This window comes from Grampus griseus (genome assembly GCF_964374135.1).
Source record: "Grampus griseus genome assembly, chromosome: 7".
Classification (NCBI taxonomy): Eukaryota; Metazoa; Chordata; class Mammalia; order Artiodactyla; family Delphinidae; genus Grampus; species Grampus griseus.
Genome location: NC_139001.1, coordinates 61,257,781 through 61,283,246, shown reverse-complemented (window position 1 = coordinate 61,283,246; position 25,466 = coordinate 61,257,781). Strand labels below are relative to the sequence as shown.

The 25,466-nt window shown below is 42.4% G+C and overlaps 1 protein-coding gene across 2 annotated transcripts in view; it reads left to right on the top strand.

Annotated features, from left to right (window-relative positions):
* Window positions 1-25,466, top strand: part of GAD1 (glutamate decarboxylase 1) — a gene marked incomplete at both ends in the record, with an annotated part of 37,251 nt that overhangs the window by 9,723 nt on the left and 2,062 nt on the right. Inside the window, 11 exons of one of the 2 annotated variants that reach the window (XM_082658595.1) lie at window positions 811-1,053; window positions 5,625-5,715; window positions 12,540-12,652; window positions 13,796-13,911; window positions 13,992-14,071; window positions 14,296-14,350; window positions 15,624-15,740; window positions 16,937-17,001; window positions 20,425-20,503; window positions 21,637-21,786; window positions 23,887-23,994. In XM_082658595.1, the coding sequence (XP_082514721.1) occupies window positions 811-1,053; window positions 5,625-5,715; window positions 12,540-12,652; window positions 13,796-13,911; window positions 13,992-14,071; window positions 14,296-14,350; window positions 15,624-15,740; window positions 16,937-17,001; window positions 20,425-20,503; window positions 21,637-21,786; window positions 23,887-23,994 (1,217 nt within the window). Of the gene's footprint in view, window positions 1-810; window positions 1,054-5,624; window positions 5,716-10,951; window positions 10,989-12,539; window positions 12,653-13,795; window positions 13,912-13,991; window positions 14,072-14,295; window positions 14,351-15,623; window positions 15,741-16,936; window positions 17,002-20,424; window positions 20,504-21,636; window positions 21,787-23,886; window positions 23,995-25,466 lie in introns of those variants that run through there. The other variant, XM_082658596.1, reaches the window with a different exon arrangement.

Here is a 25,466-nt window from a genome sequence, read left to right as displayed (position 1 = left end):
TTCCATGAACTCCCCACAAGCCATGGAGGCCAAACCAGAACAGAAAACAAGATTCACTAAACCTTGGAAAGAGAATCCAAAGAATAGACACAGAGCATTATATACAGCCAGTCTGTTCTTGAGCTATGGCTGACAACTTCAGTTGGGGCCCCCTACAGCTTTCCCCCCTGGCTACCCCCCAGCCCGACTCTACCTAACACAGGCCGGAACCCAGAGTCACCTTCTGGCATCCCAGAGGCCAAGCCCTAAAAGGTAAGGTCAAGAGAGGGGCAGGAGTTCCCTCTCCCACCTTCCTGAGCCCCACTTTCCAGTTCTAGTTTTCTGTCCAAGGACAACATAAAGAACCATCCTCTTCGGTGTGACCTCAGCCTCTACCCACAGAAGCCTCACCCGCCACCAGCAACAGATCAAGCACATCATAACACCAAACCGAAAATCCAGTATCTGAGCCAGATGTACAGAGACACACCTGGTACTAGGGGAGCAAGACAGATGCCCCGTCCATCACACGCCTGACAGGTGCCCAAATGGATAACTGCAGGGGAGGCTGCTCATGACTTCTCAAAGCGTTTCAATTAAGAGCAGCCTAACTATCAGAAACTCTGTGAACCCCCAGAGAATATATGCAGCGCTTCTGTGTATACGCCGATGTACATTGTCCTGGGGAGATGGTACATCAGATTCTCAATGCATGCATATCCTGGAAGAAAATCAGTCCTATAAAGATACGGATGTTAGGGCTTTCTAAGCTGACTGAGGAAATCCGGGTAAGAGTCAGGTGATAACCCCTCATGGGCTTCCCCCCACCAGATCTGCTTCCAGCTAAGAATGGGGAGGAGCAAACTGTGCAGTTCCTGCTGGAGGTGGTAGACATACTTCTCAACTACGTCCGCAAGACATTCGATCGCTCCACCAAGGTGCTGGACTTCCACCACCCCCACCAGCTGCTGGAAGGCATGGAGGGCTTCAACCTGGAACTCTCTGACCACCCTGAGTCCCTGGAGCAGATCCTGGTTGACTGCAGAGACACCCTGAAATATGGCGTCCGCACAGGTAAGGGTGAGAGCCAGGTGGACACGCAGTGGCAACCTCGGCCTGCATCAGACCTTTGCCAATTGCCAGGATGTCAAAGTCATTTTGAAGGAGAAACACAAACCCGGGTGAAGGAAGGCAGCAAAGCGCTCCATGACCTCAGAACCACCAGACTCAGTGACAAAATCCCATCATTATTTATTGTTGTAAAAATAGATTTAAAAGATACAGATACATGGTGCTGTGTCAAGTTCTGTATAAAGAGTTTTAATTCTTGGTTTGAGGCTATTCACAACCTAAAGAGAGCAGAATGATCCATTCTCTACTTCTTCTCCCGCTTCCATTTTCACGCCTGCTTCATTCTGATAAATCTGACCCTTGCCTGTCCCTGAAACTGGGGAGAATTGGGCCCATTTCCTTTTCTTTCTGTACTAGTTTCCTAGGGCTGCCACAACCGATTACCACAAACTGGGTGACTTAAGACAACAGAAATTTATTATCTCACAGTTCTGGAGGCTAAAAGTTCAAAATCAAGGTGTCTGCAGGGCCATGCTCTCTCTGAAGACTCTTGGGAAGGAGCCATCCTTGCTGCTTCCAGCTTCTGATGGTTGTGGGAATTCCTTGGCATTCCTTGGCTTGTAGATGCATCCCTCCAATCTTTGCCTTCATCTTCACGTGACATTTTCCAAGAGTCTGTGTCCGGGTTTCTCTCCTCTTTGGATTAGTGCCTACCCTAATCCAGTATGGCCTCATCTTAACTTGTTTACATCCACAAAGACCCTATTTCCAAAGAAAGTCACAGGAATCAGGGGTGAACACTTGAACATATCTCTTACAGGACACAATTCAACCCCCCACACCCTCTATTTGCTAGGCCCCAAAGCCACACACTCACACACCCTTTGCATTCTACTCCATCCTCTGGAGTTCAGGTATCCTGAGGCACCAAATCCTATCTCCAGCAGGGAGCCCTGGAGGACGCCCTCTTGCCTCCTTTCCATGTCATAGGAACTCTCTCTACTCAGCAATCCTGGCCAAGTGGTTACTCTCCAGTTGCCTCAAGTTCAAGGACTTTTGGGATCTCTGTCTGGCTCTTTCTAAGCCTAGGAATCAAGCAGTGGTTTCTTCTCCCTACCGTCTTTCCCCACTGCAGCCTGGCTCTCCTGAGCCCTTGGGCAGACTGATGTACAGGAATTGGCAGTCCATAGCATGGTTGTCCCCACACAGGAGCCCCTGACGCCATGCCTGGTAGCCTCTTGTTCTTTTTTCTTTCCCTCTCTCTCCTTTATTATCCTGCTCACTCTTCCTAGTCATTTGAAGATATGACTGGGGAGGGTGTCGTAATAGGACTGAGTAAGGCTATAGGATGTCAAAAACAAGGGTTATAATGAAATAATGAGGCTGGCCAAAGAGGCATTTTTAAATAATTAATCCCAAACAGCTTTTAAAGTCTGCCAACACCACTGGTATAGGTGTAGCTTTCTTGAATAACTGCAGGATGGACAAGACTCAATTATATTACAAAGTCTGTGTTTGATTTTTAAAGAAAAACATGCTCATCAATTTAGTTACATCTCACCTTGGTCTGATGACTAATCTGTTCCTGGTGGAGATCAAGTTGTTATTTGGCTAGGAAAAAAAAACAGAGTTCTCTGTGTATGTTTTAGCTTGACTAGCTTTGGTCCACTATTTTTATTTTGTCAGTTCACGCCACAAACACTTTATCAGAGAGATGAGACCATGTACGTTTATCACGAAGCTCAGAATAGTGTTGCCCCTCAAAGAAAAATACATGGATTTGTCATAATAGCAACTCATATCGCCTACAAAACTGAAGTATCACGTGGTCAGAGAAGCATGGACTCTTACTAGAGTCGAGTGTGTGAATCCAATTAGATACTTAGCCTGGAGCCATTCATCCCTGTTCTTCAGAGCAGCTTCTAGAAGCAGATATTTGCATTTGTAGAGTTCATAGTCTTCAGGCAATGTGAAACCTGCATCACAGGGTGTTGACCCTGGCAAAGTGTACTGTTGCTTTCATGGGAAAACACATTTCCTAGTTGCTGGTCTGTAGTTTAGATGTAGTTACTGGAGCAATAGAGTAAACCCACAGGTATTCTGCAATGGAAGTGGAAGATATTTCTTAAGAGTATTAATGCACAGCCAGAATAATGAATAGGGTTTTAGAATGAAAACATACTGATCTGGGAAGCGTCTGTGGAGGGATGATGATGGCCTTTGGAAATTTCCCTACAAATTAACAAAGACTTCTGAAAAAGGAACCAATGTATATACATTCTCCAAGAACTGGGAGAAACGCTAGTCAGCCCTCAGTCACAGTAGACATGCTGACTTCCTTAGTTTTCCTTTTTTGAACTTTTTATCATGGAAATTTTAAACTTATACAAAAATAAAACAGTGTAATGAACCCTGTATACCCAACACCCAGCTTCAGCTATTAGTAGCTCTTGCCGGTGTTGTTTCACCTGACACCCCACCCACTCCCCTCTCTTCTATACTATATGGAAGCAAATCTCCAGCATAATATTATTTAATTCATAAATAAATATTTTTTATCCTCAAGGACTCAAAAAAAAACACATTATCATTGGTACATCCAGAAAAATTTATAATTTTTTAATATCACATATTCAGTCAGTGTTCAAATTTCCAGTTGTCTCATGAATGTCATAAAGTTTTATTTTGTTACAGTTTGAGTCAAGATCCACAAAAGTCCCCCACACTGCAATTGCTTAATATGTCTCTTAATCAATAAATTTCTTCCTGCATCTCTTTTCTTTTTTGAAGCTTATTTGTTCAAAAATTTTACTTTAAAAAATTACTCTTTCTTTCTCTCCAACCTGACTCTAAGCCATGTGCTGCTCAGTACCACGTCTATCACCTGTTAGTATTTTTGTTGACTATAGACAGTTGAAATTGAAATTTAAACTAGGTCATTTTGTTGCTTGATAGAAATTCTGGTATGAGATTTTGGGGACATTAAGCTATAGCCATAAGAGGAAAGTAAGGTTTGGGGGGACTTTGTGTCCTTTTATATTTTAATAGACCATGAGATACTGTTTCGCTTTTGTTTGAGGGTATTTGTATCAGTCTGTCTGTCTGTCCGTGTCCATCTTTTGTCTCTGCTATGCGATGTGCTTTTGATACATTGTCAAATGGTGTGATTGCATTTATTTATCATTCAATCTTGTCTTAAAATGAAATGTTGTTAAAAGTTTTCAAATGGGTATTGTGTGTGTGTGTATATATATGTACATACACATTTATATTTAAATGGACTTCAACAAAATTAGTTACGTTGTAGGAGATCTCATAGATTTTGTTGGCACTGAGCCGAGTAGAGCAAAATGGACCAGTTTAAGCTATTTAGAGTAATCTACATGAATGTCTGGAATCTGGCCTTGAATTTACACCGAGCTTACTGTTTATGCTTCTTTTATTCTTTCTAAAGATCAGTATTATTTTTCGAGGACTCTTGAGGTGCGGGGATCTGTATATCCTGCTATAAGAAGTCCTAGTCTAGATGTTCTGAATGAGTCCTCATCGCAAGGAGGGAAGGATATACTTCCTCAGAGAGGGGACTTAGACCAGGAACATTCCAACATTAGCTCTCTGACAGTTATTTCAGAGGCAAAAGCAATTTCCTCTGGAAACACAGCAGTCAGCACATCTTTCTAACACCAGTTCTCTGTCACACACCCCTAGATAATCTATTGCGTTGGCGCCTTCGTGTCAGCCAGGCCAAGCCTGCTGTATGGGGTTGAGTTTTTCTGTGAACGCCAAGTTGGCCAAAATTTGGCAATAATCCTGAATTTGCTGAGAACAAAGCCTGATAAAGCATAGAGTAGGTTGAAAAGGACTTTTGAGTTACATAATAATAAAAATTATTCTATCAACAACTCAATGAGTGAATGAGGCTGTGTCTGCCCCTGTTTCACAGAGCAGATGCCAGGTCATCTCAGCAATACATCTAGTTTAACAGTCACCTGACTATATGTGGGCAAAACACACCAATGCTTGGCGTTGTATTTGACTGACACAGAGGCCCAGGGAGTGATGGCTGCCTCGGCATCAGCCTCAGAGCTGGCACTTACCCTGGGCTTGGTTCGGTTCACAGAGCCACTGACCCCTTCTGAGGCCTGCAGCCCCTCCTCCTCCCTCAGCATACCTTGATTTGGAGAATAAAAGCTTGAGGTGTTAAGTTAAAAATTGAAATATTTATGGAGAAAAAGAGGACCACCACATCCAGATTTGTATTTTAAAAAATACAACAGAGGAGCTCATCTGGAAATCAACAATACTGGACAGATTACTTGTTTTATGACATTGGATTTCTTTTACTTGAAAAGCATTATGCCTTAGAAACATGTAAGTTTGGGAGACATCTTCAATGTTAAAGGTTGGTATAGGGTGGGTCAAAGTGCCCTTCCTTCAGTATTCTTGGGCAGCCCTATTAGACCATTGGGATAGAGGTCCCATCACTGTGGCCTAGTGGAGTGGACCTTCTGATTTGAAGACAGCTTGAAAACTCTGGATTTGCCTTGATGCTTGTCTGTTACTTACCTCCTTAGGTCATCCTCGATTTTTCAACCAGCTCTCCACTGGATTGGATATCATTGGTTTAGCTGGCGAATGGCTGACATCAACTGCCAATACCAATATGTAAGTCCCACATATTATTTCCACGTAAGCAAACATGATGTCTGAGTATGGCTTGTTGTATTAAAAGTCCAATTCCAATGGTTCTATAATAATTTTATTACAGTTTGCCCTAGTCATCTTTTCTCTTAAAATCTTTTAGGTTTATCACAGTTCTGAGTTAAAGGTAGATACTTGATAAACTATTTTTTAATTGAATAATGCAGTTTAATAAGAGCATGGTCATAAGAAGTCATGACTCTAGCTTTCAAAATTTAGTGTGAAACTTCATGTTAAAAGACTCCATATTTCTTAATGATATATTTAAAGAGATCATGTTCTGGGATATAATCTTGGTCCATTTTCCCACCCAAGCATATTGCTCCTTATCATTTAGGTCATATTTTCTTCATAATTAAAGAGGCCATAAAGCGACAAACCAATTTGATCAGCCTATTGTTCAACTAAAAATTCTAAAACAATTCATGTAGTGATATCCCTTTGAAAGGAATTATATATCCCTTTCAAAATAACTTTTTCTGAATGTGAAATTTTTTTCATACTTGAGTAGGCAAAGCCTTTGTTTGTTTCTAAGTTCTTGTAAATTTATTTGAAACTGTCTCTAAGGTCCTGGCGGTAGGAGGGTTGTGTGTGCAAGTAATACCTGGGTAGTCTTCTGGTAATCACCCCACAGTTTCTTCTACACACAACGTGCCATCTTTGGAGACAAGGACAGGTTACAAGTTGATGGAGGGGCATCATAGCCTACTAAGTACTGTCTCTTCTTTCAACGCTAAGATTATGTTTTACCACTCTCTATGTATCCAGACAGTGGTACCACATTCTATGAAAGTGTCCAGAGGGAAATAATAAAACAAGGTTATCGCAATAAGTTAAAAATAACTACATAAGAATTATATGGGTTTTAGTCACTGTGGAAATATTTGGAAAATAACCGTACACTTTTTAGTTCATGGTAAAGTAGATTTGAAAAATGAATTTAGGTGAAAGGGTGGTATTATTTAAAATGAGAAATTCCATTTGACGTCAAGATAGAACGTAAGTTATTAAAGTTCAAGGTATTCTATTTTTCTTAAACTACTACCAGCCACAGAACCTGAAAGGGCATTTTAAACTTATATATTGATTTGTGTGTGTTCCAAAGCTGTTTAATGCTGTGACTCAAAATACTTAACTACATTCAGAAAAGTTTCTATTAATTAAGGCCTCCTGCTTTGTTTGCTAATTTAAAACAACAACAACATTTAAAAAGCAAATGTGACAAGTGAAACCATTAGTGCCAAAAGGCATAAAAGATTAAATTGATTGAAGTCAAATGGTTTTCCTGCTCCCTACTTGCAAGTCAAGGTTAACTTCACAGAATGTTCATGTTGGATCACTGAGGCTCTGAAGGGCTGGGAGGAATTCAGGTCAAAGACACAATCACCTGTATGATCTCCTAAACAAAAAACTCCCCTTTGCAGGCTTTATGTTTATGGTTTGTGAGATAAAAATATATCAGCAAGCATAGACATAATATATTAATTATAACTTGAAAAAAGACAGTAATGTTTAACTGAAACATCTCACACTAAGGAATGATTTTAATTAGAAAGTACAGCTTTTAAAAAAAAACTTAACTATTTAGAAAATAAATGAGAAAAATAGAGTAAAAGGTACATACCCATTAAGGCCCAAGTACCCTTATTCATATAGGCACCAAATTCACCCAGTGTCTTTAAGTGTGTATTCTGTAGGCCTCTCAGCTGTGATTTCCTAATATATATAGCTCAGTCTCAAGGTAAATAAAAGGAATTCACCCCGTTGAACCATTTATGACCACATATTCTCCTAAAAGACTTTTCCTTAACCAGGGAAATCTCACAAATTCTCCTTTTTTTTTTTTTTTGTATGTGTTCATAAAATGAAAGTCCCTTACTCTTCCCTTACCTCAGCTCAGCCATATGAAGCGCTAAAATATTGTCCAACCATCTGAGGTCAAGGTCAGTCCAACTAAATGGCACATAGTAATTGCAGCTGTACTGAACAGTGGATATTTATAAAATATGATCCGATTCCAACAGATCGATAGCAAAGGTTATTTAAAATACTGAAATAGTTTCTGTCAGTTCTAGAGACAAGGCATTGTCTGAAGAAATAATAACTATTATCTAGAAATTGTTCTAAGCCAGTTCCCCTGGAAGATCATGAAATGTGGCAGCACTGTCAGGAGGTTATGCAGAAATTTGCTCCCTTGTGACAAGTCCTTCTCCAGCTGGGAACAGTGTTCATAATAGGCCTGGGAAAGAATGGCAAAAGGATCTTTTTTGGCAGAGTAGGATTTAATTAGTGATACACTCATTTTTTGGACCTGTACTTCATTGAGTTTGGATGGCACTGGTAATAGAGAATAATAACTACATTCCTCAGTATACTCTCCCTAAAAGAACTATCCAGTATTTTAATCCAAGTGGCAAAGTGTAAGGTATCTGATGGTTAGAATAGAAGGAACATTTATGCCCATGCTTTCACACCCACCTGTGCATTCAGCTTTGAGATATATTCTTCCAAGCTAGGACTCAGTGAAGATGCAAAGAAAACGTCACCAATGTGTAGTTGGCCATGGCATGTACAGCTCTTTTCTTCCAAAACACGGGCACCGAGCAGGTGTAAACAACAGCCTACCCTCAAGCACCTGACGATAATACATAACCCTAGTGGCAAGAGCTATCACAGCCCTTTGTTAGGAGGTTATGATTTCAAGTATCTAGCACTTTATTTTCATAGAAATTACACAGGAGAAATTTTCTATGGGGGTTATCAGTCATTTTACACTAGTAGGCAGGTCGTTACAGAGGAGCCTGCAGTAAGTAGTTCTCATTTGTCATAGAAAAGCAGCTGTGATGTAAAGGACATGGAGTTCCAGCTTGGAAACATCCTACATGTGAGGTCTTGAAACAACTCACTGAATTTCTCTGAACCCCAGTTTCTTCTTCAGAAAAATGAAGAATAATTGTATCCACCTTACATAGTGATTCTGAAGACTAAAACAGACACCAGTCTTAAGTGCCCAGTGTATACAAGGTACAATGCACACACCCAGGAAAGGCAGCCAACCCATAGGTCACTGTTGCCATTTGCAACCCCTCCCTTCAACTTCCCAGCTCTTTTGTTTCTGTCTCTCATCATCTCTGGACACCAAAGGGGCTCACTAAGCTCCCCCTCAGGTGTGTTATCTTTTAAGGTAGAGATGGGCCACCCACCACATCCATAAGGAGGATAAAATCTAAGAGGAGTGTCAAGTTAGAGAATCAACATAGAAAATTATTTCTTCCTCTCGTTAAAGAAGTTCCTGGTTTGGCAGTCACCAGGGTTGCAGGATCCTTGTGCCTTCCTGGTTCATACTGAGGCATGTGGCTCTCATCTTCAAAGTTACTTCATGGTGCAAACTAGCTGCTGGAGTTCCAGCCATCATTTATGTGTTCCAGATCTCAGGAAGGAATGCAGGCAGAGGGAGGAAGGAGGAAGGAAGGAAAGAAAGAAAAGAGGGAAGGAGGAAGAAGGGCAAAAGGGAAACACACTCTTTCCTTCTAAGAAACTTTCTCAGAAGCTCCACAAGACATTTCTCATAGCATCTCTTTAGCTAGAACTTAATCCAATGGCCACACCTAGGGAGGCTAGAAAATACAGTCTTTGATCTGGATGAACTGCAACTCCAAATAAAATTGAATGAAGGAAGGGAAATTTTGATACTGGTTAGCAACCAGCAGATTCTGCCATCAGAGAAAATCAGCTTAACAATCAATTTGCCTCCGTTAATCCCACTGGGAAGGTGAGTTGAACTACAAAAACAGGGCTGACTCACTACCCTACTCAGAATATAAAAACTCTCCTTTAGTGTCACTCCCTGAATGTCACAATCATACTGTTTTTAAACCCTTACTTTCAATCCCATGTCCTTATGCTTCAACCTAGAGCTTTTAGCAGGTTTAGTTTCTTATCCTCCGATTCTGAAATGTCATCTTGTACTATGACTTTCGCATCAAACTAGCTTCTTCTGAATCCATATTTGACCTTTCATCTCTTGCCTTTATCCACTTTCATCTGTCATTTACGGAAGGGGTACCAAACCTGGAGTCCCAGTTGCAAGAGGAGACTCTCCTACAAGTGTATACAAAATGATGTGCATATCCTCATTTTCTTCCTGGAGAGAGGGACCATAGCTTTCCTAGGAGTCCCAAAAGTGTCTGTGATCTCAATTAAGTTAAGAACCACTGCTCTAGGGTGAACTTCAAGGTCTTCTCTAAGGCTCTGGATGCAGGCAGACTCCCAGTTGTAAACACGGCCGAGGATGAGAAGGCAAGTTCAGAGGAAGTGTCAGGAATGGGGGCACCACGTTAGCCCATGTGACAGGTCTGGCTGAGGATCAACAGCCGTGGGGCAATCTGCCAGCTTCTAGGAGAGGGTGTCAGGACTAAGGTCACGAATCGGAATAAGCTTGGTGTTAGCTGTGGGGTAACTGATCCTTCAGACCCAGGCAGGGACTGTCAAATAGGATGCAGCTAAGGCCAAGATGCTGGATTCATCCTAGTAAACTTCCTCCTCAGGGCTGGGAATCGTGTCTTATGACATCTTTGTCTCCGCAGTACGTAAAAAGCCATTTGGAAGAAAATAGTCATTCATTAAATATTTGTTGAACAGAACTGAAAGAAAGGTTTCAGAATCAGGAACCTGGCATAAGTAAGGAACCTGAGATAGATGAGATCAGATAATCTCATGATCAAACTCTCTAGACTCTTCCTCCTGATCCTGAGAGTAATAGCCATATTCCTGGTAAGAAGACTAATTCATGCAAACCTGGGCCCTAAATTGATTCAAATCCTGAAGTGGACCAACCCTCTGGCCTTCAACCCCATCCTTTCTCCCTTCCCCATGTGGTTCCTGCACTGACTTGACTCTGGTCCAGCTTTCATCCAGTCCTTGATAAGGTTCTGATATTATGGTGTATGATTCCATTGGTTCCTTGCCTTACCCTAGAGAGCCTTCTCATTTGGTACTGTGAGACTTAAACACACACACTGCCACCAGTACCTCTTCACCATGCAAACATTTTTGCCATTCCAACATTTCCAACAATCAGTGGCACTGTTGATAACGCATTTGTTCAAGAATGGTTAGAACCACATCATGAGTTTGCCCCTTGGTACACTCAGCAGCACAGGCTAAACCAGGAACCCTTCTCTTCTTCTTCCTTTATCAGGCCATCAGACATGAGGGAGTGTTGGTTGCTACGGTGATGGGGCTCAGAGCAGAACCAAAGCATGATTGTGACCTCCAGAGGTGATGGTAACTGAACACATGATTTCCAAGGGTCTTCCTCCTAAATTTCAAGGTTCCTCCCAAGGAAAATGGACATATTCTTTTTGCAAACAAAATTCTTCTATGAGGAGATATACCCTGAGGATCCTTCAGGATCTTTTTGTCCTCTTTTACCACCATGTGATTAATTTGATTATTTTTCTCCATGATTAAAATTTAGTACCTTCACCTGGGTCTTTGTACCACAATTGTTATTTCATCCTTGCAAATAGCTTTTCTAAATCATGAAGCCAGCAAAAATTCCCATTAATTCCCAGCATTGGCATTCAGCCTAAACACCCTAACCAGGGATGAAGTCTCCCCGTATCACTTGGCTGAGTCAATCTAGGAATCTCCCTTCGGCGAGCATTGTCTGAGCCGAGCCCACAATCTCTAATGCTTAAGAAGGCCAAGCAAAAAGAAGAAAGACAAAGTCTCATAGTCAGTAAATATCTTTTTGTTTTCTGGTTTAATTTTCTGTGGATGGACCTTCTTTGATTTCTCTTAAGCCCTTTGCCTTGGTACCATGATTTTGTTTCAATGATTAGTCACCAGACTGTGTTTTGAATGGCTTTGAGAAGAGCATGGCTTGCTACTTTTAAGTCAGTTAATTAGAAGACAAAGCTAACCTACCAGAATATCTTGATGCCCACAGTTAGCTGTGTATGCCAGTTGACATTCTTCTTGTTTTTTTGTAATTGATAATTAGAAAATCGTCACTTACAATTATTCTTGACAGATACCGACTTCAGAGAATTATAGAAGCATTGCTGTCCTTAGGGATTATCAGTAGAAAAACCATGTAGATAATTATATTGAGATCTTTAAAACCTAGGTCAATACTTCCAATTATCTTCATGGTTAGCTTTCAGGTATTTACATTGTTTTTAAAAGATAGACTTTTTGGGAATTCCCTGATGGTCCAGTGGTTAGGACTCCGTGCTTTCACTGCTGAGGGCGCGGGCTCAATCCCTGGTCGGGGAACTAAGATCCTGCAAGCCACCTACCTCGGCCAAAAAAAATTAAAATACAGACTTTGGCTCTGGGTTTTATAAATTCTACAAGTGTGAAGTTGGCAATCAGTTTTTTTTTAAAATGTTGCAAACCATTTATATAGAATTTAGAATACATTTTTTCAATTAGCATTTGCATCACCCTATAATCTTAGAGGTGAAAGGGACCCAGAAAAGTCATTTTCTTTCCTTCTGTTTCTCTGGGTGGACCACACCTAAGACATTCCGTTGAGATGAAAGTCTGTTTTGTTGGTGAAGAATCACAGAGCAGGTACTTCCACATCCTCTCTCGGTAACCCAGGCTGGTTTCTGACATTTTATGATTGATGACAGTGCATTTCCAGGAAATTAATTGTTTTAGTGGTTTTAAACATCTTTTATTCGAACCCAAGTCCAAATGCTAAACCAGTTATCTGTGTTCCCCAAATAAGTGGTTTGACTTCTTTATTTTCATTCTTTTTCTCACCGCCTTTCCAGGTTTACATATGAAATTGCACCAGTGTTTGTCCTCATGGAGCAAATAACACTTAAGAAGATGAGAGAGATAATTGGATGGTCAAGTAAAGATGGTGATGGGATATTTTCTCCTGGTAGGTTTCTGTTCTCTTTCCCCGGCTCTCCTCAAGGTTTGCAGTATGGGTCCTTGGGGTCCATGAGAACACTAAACACAAAGTGGGTTTGTAGAAGAATAACAATTTTTTCAATAGTCCTGCCTTCTTGCCTTTGTCAGAGTGAAGGCTAGCAAGCATGCTACATTCTACGTGTACTAACCAACAAAGGCTGTGCCTAAACCTGTACCCACTGGCAAAGGCTGTGTCTAAATCATGCTAAACAATTCTGGTCTGTCGATAGCAGTTTGATTAAGCTGGGGATCAGAGAATCAAGATTATCAGTGGACAGATCAGTTTTGGCCAAAATAGTATATCTACTTTAAATCTCTAGTTCAATATAGATACAATAAGAATCTTTAAAACAAGGACAGATAATCTTGTAGAAAGGAGGGAGTTTGGAGTGGTGTCAGAGACAGTGTGACTGTGTACGAAGGGAAGAGAAAAAATAAAAATTGCAATTGTTCAGGCAATTGAATCAGTCCATGAATTTGCCTGTTTGTCAGGTAACTGATGCAAACATGACTTGTTTGTGTTGGCCAGACGTACCTGGTTACCTCAGTTCTCCTTGCATCTTGATTTAAGTAAACACGAGTTTGGTTTTATTTTAATACACTTGGAGTTCTTCTAAATGACTCAATAACTCAGTTGGGCTGTTCTTTGAGGAGAGTATCCAGGCAATGTCACTGTTTCCTTCCATAGGCTCTATTACTCTCTCTTCCTCTGTCTTTCTGACTCAGAGAAAAGATTCATCTTTGTTCAGTAAATAGATTGAGCAGAAAATGGAAGCAGGAGGGTTGTAACTCACCTATCTCTTTGCAGCCGCTGCTTCTGCCACCCCTTATATTCCTGTCTAGGCTTCGAGGTGGGACAGGCACCAGAGTATGTGAATCACCTCCAGCCAAATTGCCTAAATGGCTTTGGTAATAAGTGTGATTATCTGTATCTCCAGGGCAAAGGGACCAGAGGGAAGCCCTGGCAACAGGGAAGCCAGCAAAACCTATCACGATATTGTCCTTCCCCTTTCTGACCTCCCTTGTCTCTTGAGACACCACGTCAGCCTTTTTTGTTAGAAACAGTAATGAGGAAGTCCCAACAGCTCCCAATGTGTCTGCTTGCCGATAGGGGGAGCCATATCCAACATGTACAGCATCATGGCGGCTCGCTACAAGTACTTCCCGGAAGTTAAGACAAAGGGCATGGCAGCCGTACCCAAGCTGGTCCTCTTCACCTCAGAACACGTGAGTTGGGTGCTCTTGCACATGGATTGTGGTGTTTTCCAAGGGACTGTCTAACATCTAACCTCCATCCTCTGTTGCAGAGTCACTATTCCATAAAGAAAGCTGGGGCTGCACTTGGCTTTGGAACCGACAATGTGATTTTGATAAAGTGCAATGAAAGGTAGGCAGGGGAGAGTGAATATTAGGTTCTTGATGTATTAAATGTGCTCATCTGTTAAATTGGTTTTATTGTGCTTAAGGACTGACTCAGTACAGTGTGCCAAGCTGCTAATGGTCTGTTGAAAATATCTGATTAAATTACTTTTTGCTGCTGTTGAAGTTTTTTTCCATGTGCAATCTCACTGATTGTTCATTTTAATTTCTCTCCTTTTACAATAATTACAGGGGGAAGATAATTCCAGCTGATTTAGAGGCAAAAATTCTTGAAGCCAAGCAAAAGGTATGTACTCTACAGTGCATCTAAACTCTGGTGAATATCGATTTTTTAAAATACCTTCTTTCTGCCCTAGACAATAAAAGTGTTTGATAATATAAGAGATAATTTTATTGTGTTTCTAAAATTCTTTTCTCAGATGTTTGCTTATTTTCAACTTGTGTGATGACATGGCTTTAAAGCTGTGTCTACACAATATCAATTTTTTTTGAAAAGTGGAAAATTCAGTCATTAAACCACTTGTTCTGTCTTCACTGTGCCAAATGACTAGTTTGATGTACTTCAGTAAATCCACTATCCGCGTCTCATGAAGATGCAGCCTAATTGAGGTTTTCACTTGCTACTTGTTAAGTATAATCTCATTTTAACAAGTATCATTTAAGGTTAGGATTCTATTTAGCAAACTGCTTGCATGCCCTGGCAGTTGGCCCATGATACTTGGTGAATCCAGCCTCAATAAATTCTCTTAAACAGAAAAATCGCATAGAACAGATATATGCACGAGGCACTGCCAAGTAGCTGTCAGGCCATTTACCAACTCATTGTTGTTTTGGTTACGTTCTTGTAACTCCTTCTCTAACTATGGTTGTTTGCCGGGTCTCAGCAGAGGAGACAGAAATGTCGCTAGGACTGAGCAAGGGGCAGAGGAGGAACTCCTAGAACTCATAGACTTCCCCAACCCTGTCTGAGCTCTATTACTTCACTTTCTCATTTATTTCTTGTTCACACCAAAATTTTACTGTATCTACTCTTAGGGAAACAGTGTATAGACCTGTTTTCAATAACCAAACAATGCTTCAGTATTATTATTACCTCAATACACTTAGAACAGCACAGCTTCTAAAATGTAGAATGTCCAGATGACACTCAGATACCTGCCCATCACTCCACTTATTACTCTTTCCTGCTTTATTGTTTGCCATAGAACTTATCACTACTAAACATGCTATTTATTTTGCTTATTTAATTTTGTTGACTGTCAGTCACTCCCGACGAGAATGCAAACTCCATAAGGACAGAAATATTCGTCTTTTGTGCTCACTGCTGTATTCCCAGCATCCACAACAGGGCCTGGCACATGAAAGTCTTCAAAAATATTTGTTGAATAAATGAAGGAATGAGTGAATGAGCTAACAGAGAATAGTCCCAGATATAGTATCTGATAACACACCAGCTTAGCTGATCTCTGCTGGAAATAAATGCTACAGTAATTCTTCTCCTTCATGTGGAAAGGAGGGAGGTTAGAAAGACTAATCAGCTTGTCCCTCTTACCTTATAGGGATACATTCCTCTGTATGTCAATGCAACTGCCGGCACGACTGTTTATGGCGCTTTTGATCCCATACAGGAGATTGCAGATATATGTGAGAAATACAACCTCTGGCTGCATGTCGATGTAAGCGCTGTAACTCAGAGTGGCCTGGTCCCGTCGGGGGGGTGGAAGCAGCTCTGCTTTATAATTTGCCTCCAGCTTCTCCCATTGCCTCTCTCCCTACTACATTTCTCTGGCCCCTAGCAGGCCATTCATGACAGGTGCACACCACACGTCTGTCCATCCTCTGGGGCTCACCCAGCCCTTACTGGCCAATTGCTGTCATCTGTGATTCATCCTAGAATTTCATCTCTGTCACTTTCCCGGAAAGCTTTTGTCTGAACAAATGTCTAAGAGTGAAGGACAACTGATTTCAGAGGGAAAAGATGTAAGATACAACGTATAGAAAGTGGCCATGAGTCTGAATCTGGGCACTCAGCTATCTGCCTTCAGTCCAGCCATCTATGACACTTTTCTTCCAAAAAAAAAAAAAGGAAGGAAGGAGAAAGGAAGAAAAGAAGAAACAAAGAAATGCATATCTGGTACATGTAGGAAAAATAAGGCAGCATATGGAAGGTGTTATCAATTAAGAGATTTAGTTCCAAATTTTCCTAGGAACATAAGAGGTACATTTTCACATGTGTGACTGGATGTGTTTTTTCCTTTTTCTCTCTCCATTCTCTTATGGGTTTAACTTCTCACAACTAGACAGTGGGGTGATCTGCCCTGCTATTGGACAAATGATAACAGGCTGTTCTTGTGTCACATGGTGTCCCAAGATATTCGATCCCCATGCATCAGAGGATGCATAAAAATGTCTTGCTATTGCAGGAGTGGTTGTGGGACCTCCAAGCCCACCAGGGCTGCTGCCTTGTGAGTTTTTCAGGAGCCCTTAGAATTCTGCTCTGGGCAGAATCAGACAGCAGTCCCTAGTCCCTTGTGTCGCTCCCTGAGCTCCGCCCCTTGTCTCCTCAAGTGTCCCTGGCTTTCCAGAGCACTTTGGGCCTTGGGTCTCAGCACCACAGACTCAGCCCCTATATACCTGTATCACTTGCACTGCGACTCTGACGTTAACCAGGAGGAACTTTTGAAGAAGTGATAAACGATGAATAAGCACAACTGCCCCTGGTGGAACAGTCAGCGTGGGTTCCATTTGTCAGAGAAGCTTACGCTTTTCGCTGTTTACATTCTCGCTCATGTTTCGCTAGAGATGTGAAGTGACCGGGCGTGGACTCCTCAGCGCCACCTCCCTCTCCCTCTCTTTTTCTCTGTCCTCACAGGCTGCCTGGGGTGGCGGGCTGCTCATGTCTCAGAAGCACCGCCATAAACTCAGCGGCATAGAAAGGTAAGGGCTGAGCACAGGGCCCCCCTCCGTTCAGGCCATGCAACACGCTGTGCCGCTGAGTCCCTAATGTCCCTGCCCTGATTCCCAACGTCTTATTCACTCTAAGCTCACGTTTGTTCAGTAGGCACTTATTGAGCACTTACTGTATGCCAGGCACTGGGAAATTAAAGATGATGGATTTCCCGGTCAAATGAGTTCTTGCCTCAATTCACGATTTGGAAAGAGAAAAAAACAAGTATGCAGATAGTTACCACACCATGTGATATGCTCAACAATAGATGTGATTGCAAGGTGCCCGGGTAGGAGAGAAGAGAGACTTACCAGTGTGGGGATTTGGAGGCTAAATGGGAGTTTGTCAAGGGCACAGAAAGGGGTGCTGACTTATTTCATTCTTTATTCTCACTAAGCTTACGTTTCCCATTAAGCTGGGAAAAGGGTAAGACACTCAGCTTACCTAACTTGTCTCATGAACAAAGATATTTCATCTGCCAAGCCATGCTATTTTAGACAGTGTAGTTGGAGGCCTTTCTGAGGAGGAGGCGGTTCAGCAGATACTGGGATAAAGGGAGAGAGGAAGCATGAATACAAGGAAGAGTGTTCCAGGCAGTGGGAAGGGCAAATGCAAAGACCCTGAGGTAGGACTGTTCTTGGCAAGTTGGAGGAAGGACTGTCACTGAGACCATTGTGGCTGGAGCAAAGTGAGAGCAGTGAGAGCAGACCAAGGGTGGAGAAGTGGACGGAGAGCAGGTGTCAGGGAAAGCACTCCAGTGGCTTCAGTGTTTGTTACCTCTCCTGTGCCTCTTCCCTTGCATTTCAGTTTTTTGTGTATTTTTTGTTTTGTTTTTGTTTTTGTGTGCGGTACGCGGGCCTCTCACTGTTGTGGCCTCTCCCTTTGCGGGGCACAGGCTCCAGACGCGCAGGCTCAGCGGCCATGGCTCACGGGCCCAGCCGCTCCGCGGCATGTGGGATCTTCCCAGATCGGGGCACGAACCCGTGTCCCCTGCATCGGCAGGCGGACTCTCAACCACTGCGCCACCAGGGAAGCCCGCATTTCAGTTTTGAAAGGCCAGTATTGAAGCGAGTGAGACTGACTCGTTGAAGCATAGTTATATGACCCTTAACTTGGAGGACAAGATCTTAAATGTAGATAAGCCAGTCCAGCTGTACTTTAGATTTCTCAGGCAATTTCCATTTTCCATCTTTGAGTCAAGAAAAACTTGAAAAATTTTGCACTAGACTTTTTCTTTTCTAACATTTTAAAGTACATATGTCTTCTGAAGGACATTGAATCCACGTCATGTCTTATTACTTTCCACCTGTAGCACCAAAGAATCATTTACTTCAGACCTTTAGGACATTCAAAAAACGTTTAAGACATTTTGTGAGATCTATGTATAACTGGTTTTTTAAAACTTATTTATTTATTTATTTAATGTTTTGGTCTGCGTTGGGTCTTCGTTGCGGTGTGCGGGCTTCTCATTGAAGTGGCTTCTCTTGTTGCGGAGCACGGACTCTAAGCGCGCGGGCTTCAGTAGCTGTGGCACGCAGGCTCAGTAGTTGTGGCTCACAGGCTCTAGACCACAGACTCAGTAGTTGTGGCACACGGGCTTAGTTGCTCCGTGGCATGTGGGATCTTCCCGGACCAGGGCTTGAACCTGTGTCCCTTGCATTGGCAGGCAGATTCTTAACCATTGCTGCACCAGGGAAGTCCCTATGTGTAATTGTTTAATGATTCAGTGAATGATAGCAATGAGAAAATGGATTAAATTCACTACCTTCTAAATAAGGCTTGACTGATTTTTTTTTTAATAAATTTATTTATTTTTGGCTGTGCTGGGTCTTTGTTGCCATGCGCGGGCTTCTCATCACAGTGGCTTCTCTTGCTGTGGAGCACAGGCTCTAGGCGCGCAGGCTTCAGTAGTTGTGGCTCGCGGGTTCTAGAGCGCAAGCTCAGTAGTTGTGGCACACAGGCTTAGTTGCTCTGTAGCATGTGGGATCTTCCTGGACCAGGGATTGAACTCGTGTCCCCTGCATTGGCAGGCAAATTCTTAATCACTGCGCCACCAGGGAAGTCCGACACTGATGTTTTTTAATGAAATAAACATTTAGTCAACTTTTCTTACAACTTTTCACAGTCTCTTTCATAAAGGTTTTTATTATGCACATGGGGGAAAGTACATCAGGCCTTTCTTTCTTCTCCTTGAGATACAGCGTACGCCTGTGGTCATGTATACACTAAACTATTTTCCCTCTTATGCACCTAAGCAAGATGAAGAGGTTAAAAATTCACAGCAGGAATTTAGCTCCAGGGAGAGCAGAGGCAGTATAATTCCGAGCCAATTGCTATGTCTGGGGAAAACATCCTTCACAGGATGTTTTCATAGAGCCCAGCTGTGGGCTAGGCCATTGGAAAGGAGCTACCTAAGCTTTAATCATCATACATTACAGTTGTTTCCCTAATGTCCTAGCTAGTGTGCTCCTTAACCATTTAATTGTGTCTGACGGAGTGTTGTGGTTGCTAGGAGACCATGCTTGTTAAGCTATCATTGCAGCCTAAACAGGCAAGATTATGTTTATTTAGCATTTAAACAATGCTGCTAAGTAGCCAAAGTCTAGAATTGTCCAACGGATCCTTGCTTTTATGTGTCAGTCTTCATACTACCTTATAAGCAGGTAGGTCAGCGTCACCAGTCCAATTCATTAGTAAGAATGGGAAGGCAGAAAGAAGCTGAGTCTGTAGCCTAGAGGGAGGCAGTCTAGTGGAGAGGATATGAACACTGGCTCGACAGTTAGACTCCCTGAACTTGAATCTTGGCTCCAGCGCTTCCCAGCTGTGTGACCTTGGGTGATGTATTGAACCCTTTTGTGCCTCAGTCTCTCTATCTAAAATAGGGGTGATAATAGTCCCTATATGATAGGATTGTTGTGAGAATTAAGTATTCAAGCATGGTTATTAGCATTATATATTTACTAACTCATTTTATTCAATTCCTTGAGGCAGATACTGTTCTCCCCACTTTACGGACAGGAAAACTGAGGCTCAAAGGAGTATGTAACTTGCCGAAACTAGCAAATGTCAGAGCCAGGTTCCGGACTTGGGTACTCTGGCTCCAAAGCTTGAGCCCTCAACCATGACACTGCACTGATAAATGCCTGTAACACTCTTAGAACAATAGGATACATAATAAATGATGTTCATAAAAGGTAGTATTAATACAGTTATTTAGAAGAGGCAGTCTGCCACTTAGTGCTCTGAGACTGCCTGCAAAATATTTGTTTACCACTTGATTAGTCAATTTAGGGGACGAGGTGTCGAAAACTTGTCTTGACTTGAGTTGCGGTGGGTGATGTTTTCCTCAAGAGGACGGTTGCCTCTTGCCGACTCCTGCACCTCCTCCTCAGAGCATCATGTGTTTCTTTCAGGGCCAACTCAGTCACCTGGAATCCTCACAAGATGATGGGCGTGCTGTTGCAGTGCTCCGCCATCCTGGTCAAGGAAAAGGTCTGCCCTTCCCCCAAAGATGAGCTGGTGGCCTGCACACCCTTTAGAAGGCACAAAAAGAGAAAAGCATGGTTTTTTTTTTTTTTTTTTTTTTACAGTACTGGCTGAGGAACTCACAAGATTGACAGCCCCACTGGGCCTGCCATGGCTGTTCTTTCCCACCTGCGCATGTTAGCCTTTGGCTAACCCAGCATATCCTGTTGGCCCTTGCTCTGAACTGTCCTTCTTCCTTGTTCAGCCCCCAGGGCCCTGCCAGTGATAGAAACTACAAGGGCATTATTTGAGTTTGTGGTCCCAAGAGCTGAAACAACTTATTTGGAACCACAACTACAAATGTCAACTTAGGGCAACAAGGAATGTTGACCAAAAAGCTTCTGTAAATGACAATAGTTGTATAACTTGCCCAAATTAGCAAACGTCAGCCGGATTTCAGACTTGGGTACTCTGGCTCCAAAGCTTGAGCTCTTAACCATGTCACCGCACTGACAAAATGCCGGTAAGGCACTTAGAACAATAGGTAGTATATTCTCTTCCTAAGAATCTAATAGGGCCCTGCCGTGGAGGGCCTTGTTCCTCCAGTAAAACTGTTGCACACTGAGGCGTCTTCAAAAGCCTGTCACCAACCCGTGGGCGCCAGTACCTGTACAAGCTTTTTACTCCACTCCTAAGTAGAGCGCCTGTTAACTTCCTAGGAGCTCCCGGAAAGGATTGGAACACTTTTTAGGGGGTGCTTTGGCGGAGGAAAATTCTTCTACGCATGAAACTGTCCCACCCTCTACAGGAAGTTTATATCTCCAACCCCTGCTGACTGAATGCCCTAGCACTTCCAGTCTGTGAAATAACCGAAAACACCCATGGACATTTCCAGATGCTCCTTAGAGGGACAGTAGGGTGGGCTCTTGTTGTTGGCATCTGAGACAAAAGATCGTTTTCCAATCAGAGTGATAGAGGAGAAGGGGCGAAGGGTTTTCCAAGGGTGGTTTTGGAGAAGGACATCAGAACAAGTGCACGGCCTCATGAGACGTTAGAAGAAAGATTGTATGTGACCCTAAGTCCGGCCTTCCCTGTTTCAAAACCATCCACACCTCTGCCCTGTGAATACAGATGCACGCCTGTCTTGATTTCCATTACAGGGTATCCTCCAAGGATGCAACCAGATGTGTGCAGGGTACCTCTTCCAGCCAGACAAGCAGTATGACGTCTCCTACGACACTGGGGATAAAGCCATTCAGTGTGGCCGCCATGTGGACATCTTCAAGTTCTGGCTGATGTGGAAAGCAAAGGTACGAAGGAGGGCATTACAGGAAATAGAGCAGAAATGTAATTTGCACAGGCTAGCTGGCAAAAGTGAGGCAAAGATATATCCCAGATAATCCATTATGTACGAAATCAATATCTAGATAATTGAGTTAACTGTATTTTCTTTGCAAATGAAATCACTTTATCCCTTATGTCAAATTCTCTCTCCTTCCAGTCTCCTCAATTTGAATTAGCATGACTTTTCTTATCACTTTCTCTTATAAGCACTAAAAATTTTGTCAAGTTAAGGACTTCCACAGCAGTCCTTAGGGATGCTGAAATTGTTTAGTGCAGATGTAGAGAAAGAGATAAAGATAAAATTACTACATTATTCTGTGTAGAACCCTGAGTTCCTTTATATGGCCTCAAATCATGGGATATATATGACAGTTTTAAGTTCTCTTTAAATAATGGCTTTCCCATTATGTGTACTTCTATACTCTCTTCTAGAAAATGCATACTTTATTCTAAGAAATCCTAGACTGAGGCATGCTATGTCTGCATTCATCAGTCTTTCAGGATGCATTTCTGTGTCTAGAAAAAAAAGCAAACTACTGGAACTTCCCCCAGTGGGGGTGAGGGAGAGGAATACCATGGGACTGTTTATTTCAAAAGTATTTGTATGCAATCAAGTAAGGGCAATTTTTATTTCACAGCTTTATATTGCAGCCATCGTTTTATTTTTCTACTGTTAAAGTAATTTAAATAAATTTCCATATGTAAGATCGGGTCACCTGATACCAAAACAAAAAAGGGTTTCCAGCCAAACATCTAGTCCAATGTTTTTTCTGTAAGAAGAATTTGATGGATTATTAGTTTTTTTCCTCATTAAGTTATTTTGTCTTAATATAGAAACAGTCTGAATTTGATTTCTACCACAGAGTAATCATAGGTATTTTAAGCATATAAATAGTCATAAATTGCAACAAGAGAAAGAGCCCTATCATTCAGAAATATGATAACCACATGGCCTGTCTCAGTAATTTGTGCCTTGGTTTTGCCTGACAATAACCGCTTTGAACAGTCTGCTGGAAGTTTAGCTCAAAGAGTATTTATTGGTTACCGACGTGGGACCTGGTGCGGGCTTCCTTCCCAAGAAGAAAGTGGACTGGCCCGAGCACTGCTCGGCGGCAGCTGCTGCTTTGCCAGTGTTGGGCTTGGCCCAGACACATTAGCAACCCACAGGCCTCGTGCATCTGCTCTCCTTGTTAACACCGACCCACTCAACCCCCCCCATGCTGCTGTTACTAATCAGCCATGCTGGCTTTGGAAACTCATGCTCAATCAGTTTGTCAATAGATGGAGCTACTGCCATCTCAGGGCACATCCTGAGACCAGTGCTTCCCCATCTGCCTGCCTGCCTCTCACTAGAAAGGGGTAATACCGTGTTACATGGAAGGTAGCCTGCCTGGGAGTGAGGGGGACGTGTTTGGCCAGGACTTCCTGCTGCGGAAGGTGGGTTCTAAGGTAGTATTTCTCCAACTATCTGTGGTGAAGAACCAGCTGGGGTGTTTTTAACCTCTCATAGACCAGTACGATAAATTGGTCTTCACTTAATTCATTTATTGTACACTACAATAAATGAATTGCTAGAAAGGTGAAATAAAAAGCCATACTAAGTATGAACACCGGTTTTAAAAATGCAGTTCAGTAGGCATAAAATTACTCTGTCAAGTGACCATAAAAGTCCCTTATTACTTAATTTCAATTTTTGGACTCATCTTATCATGGACTGGTTACATTTTGTGGACTGGCCTCAGTCCATAGACAACAGTTTGGGTGGCATTATCCTAAAGCAAACCAGAAATGGGCTTCAGACTGTGAATTACTAGCAAGAAGCTAAAAGCCCTGTTGAGAATAACTGCCCAGAGGCTAGAGTGCCTTCAAAAGAGACGAGGCACACTTTATCGCATGCAGAGCTATGAGAAAGCCATACATATTTAGTGAGATGGTTCTTGCTAACCATCTCCAAGAATACTCTGACATATATTTCCGATAGACAAAGACAGCATAGCCCTCTCAATGCCATCACAGGGAAATTCAGCCTGTCACCAACAAACATGACTTTTCCTTTTTTAAAACAGGGCACAGTGGGCTTTGAAAATCAGATCAACAAATGCTTGGAGCTGGCAGAATACCTCTATGCCAAGATTAAAAACAGAGAGGAATTTGAGATGGTTTTTGATGGTGAGGTAAGTTATCATCCTGGGCTAGATGTATAGCATTTCTGGAAAATCTCTTGAGGGAAGCTCCTGAAGCTGTAGTGTCTCCCACGTTGCCAGAAGCTGCTTCTGAATTTTCATTCTAGCACTCTTCATTTACTTCCCTCTGTGTCCATGAATGTTTCTTCTGGTAGCATTGGGATGACTTTTCCCCTTCACCTCTTCTAGAAAAGATATAGTTCTCAGCCGGCCCTTCGTAGGCAAGAGGTGTTTCCTTGGCAGGTCTGAATCCTGTATAATTCTGGGGTCTTATTATGGTGTTGTACCTCCATGATAAAGTGTTCCTCAGTTCCAAGAAGCTTATAGGATGGGTATATCCTTGTCTTCCAAGACTGGTTCTAAAATGAAGTTCTACTTTACAATAGATTCATTATGAAGAGAGCAAGATACAGTTCTCTCTGAGTTATCTCTGCCCTGAGTTGTCTCTGCCCTGAGTTCAGATCCGTATTGCACACAGTAAGGTACTTGTCATACCAGTGTTGGCTGAGTGCCTGCGGTGTGCCTTGCCCCAGGCCAGGAGCTGGATTATAGTGTAGTGACCAAAACAGGTACCGTCTCTGCCCTATTGGAGCTCGCAGTTGAATAAAGAAAGTTGGGGGCTTCCTTGGTGGCGCAGTGGTTGAGAGTCCACCTGCTGATGCAGGGGACACGGGTTCGTGCCCTGGTCCGGGAAGATCCCACATGCCGCAGAGCGGCTGGACCCGTGAGCCATGGCTGCTGAGCCTGCGCGTCCGGAGCCTGTGCTCCGCGACGGGAGAGGCCACAACAGTGAGAGGCCCGCGTACCGCCAAAAAAAAAAAAAAAAAAAAAGAAAGTTGGAATAGGAACCAGTGCTGCACAAAAGGACATCCACTCATAATTCAGTGTAATAAAACACCACCTGCATTCAATTCAGTCTATTTATCAGGCACCTAAACTACTAGGAACACACCGGAGAGTCACCAACTGAGCAAAAGAGCCCTGAGCAGTTCAAATCAATCATACAGTGCTCATGCGTTTCACCTCTGGGACCTCACTCTCATCATTTACACTAATTTAAACATTCTACTAGCAGGTTAAAACAAATGTAATGTCTCTAGACCATGAGAGGCAGGCACAGTGATGGCAGACAGCAACTAGGAAGGAAACTGAAAAACTATAGCAAGAATACAGAAGGACTTAAAAAGCATGAGTCTTTAGGGCAGGAACACAAACAGTTCTAAGCATCTCAATACGCCCTGTCTTATAGATTAGAACCAGTTTTAATTTTCATTATGATAATCCTGAGTCTTCAGAGAAGGTTCAGTATTGATAGAGTAAACTCAGAATATTCAGTACCAATAAAATTAACTATGTTTTGAGCATCTTCTATACATGAGGCACTACAAAATGGCAAGATGGATAATACCCTTTTTTAAAATGACCCAAATGTAATTTTTTTAACATTTCAGTGTTGAAAGGTG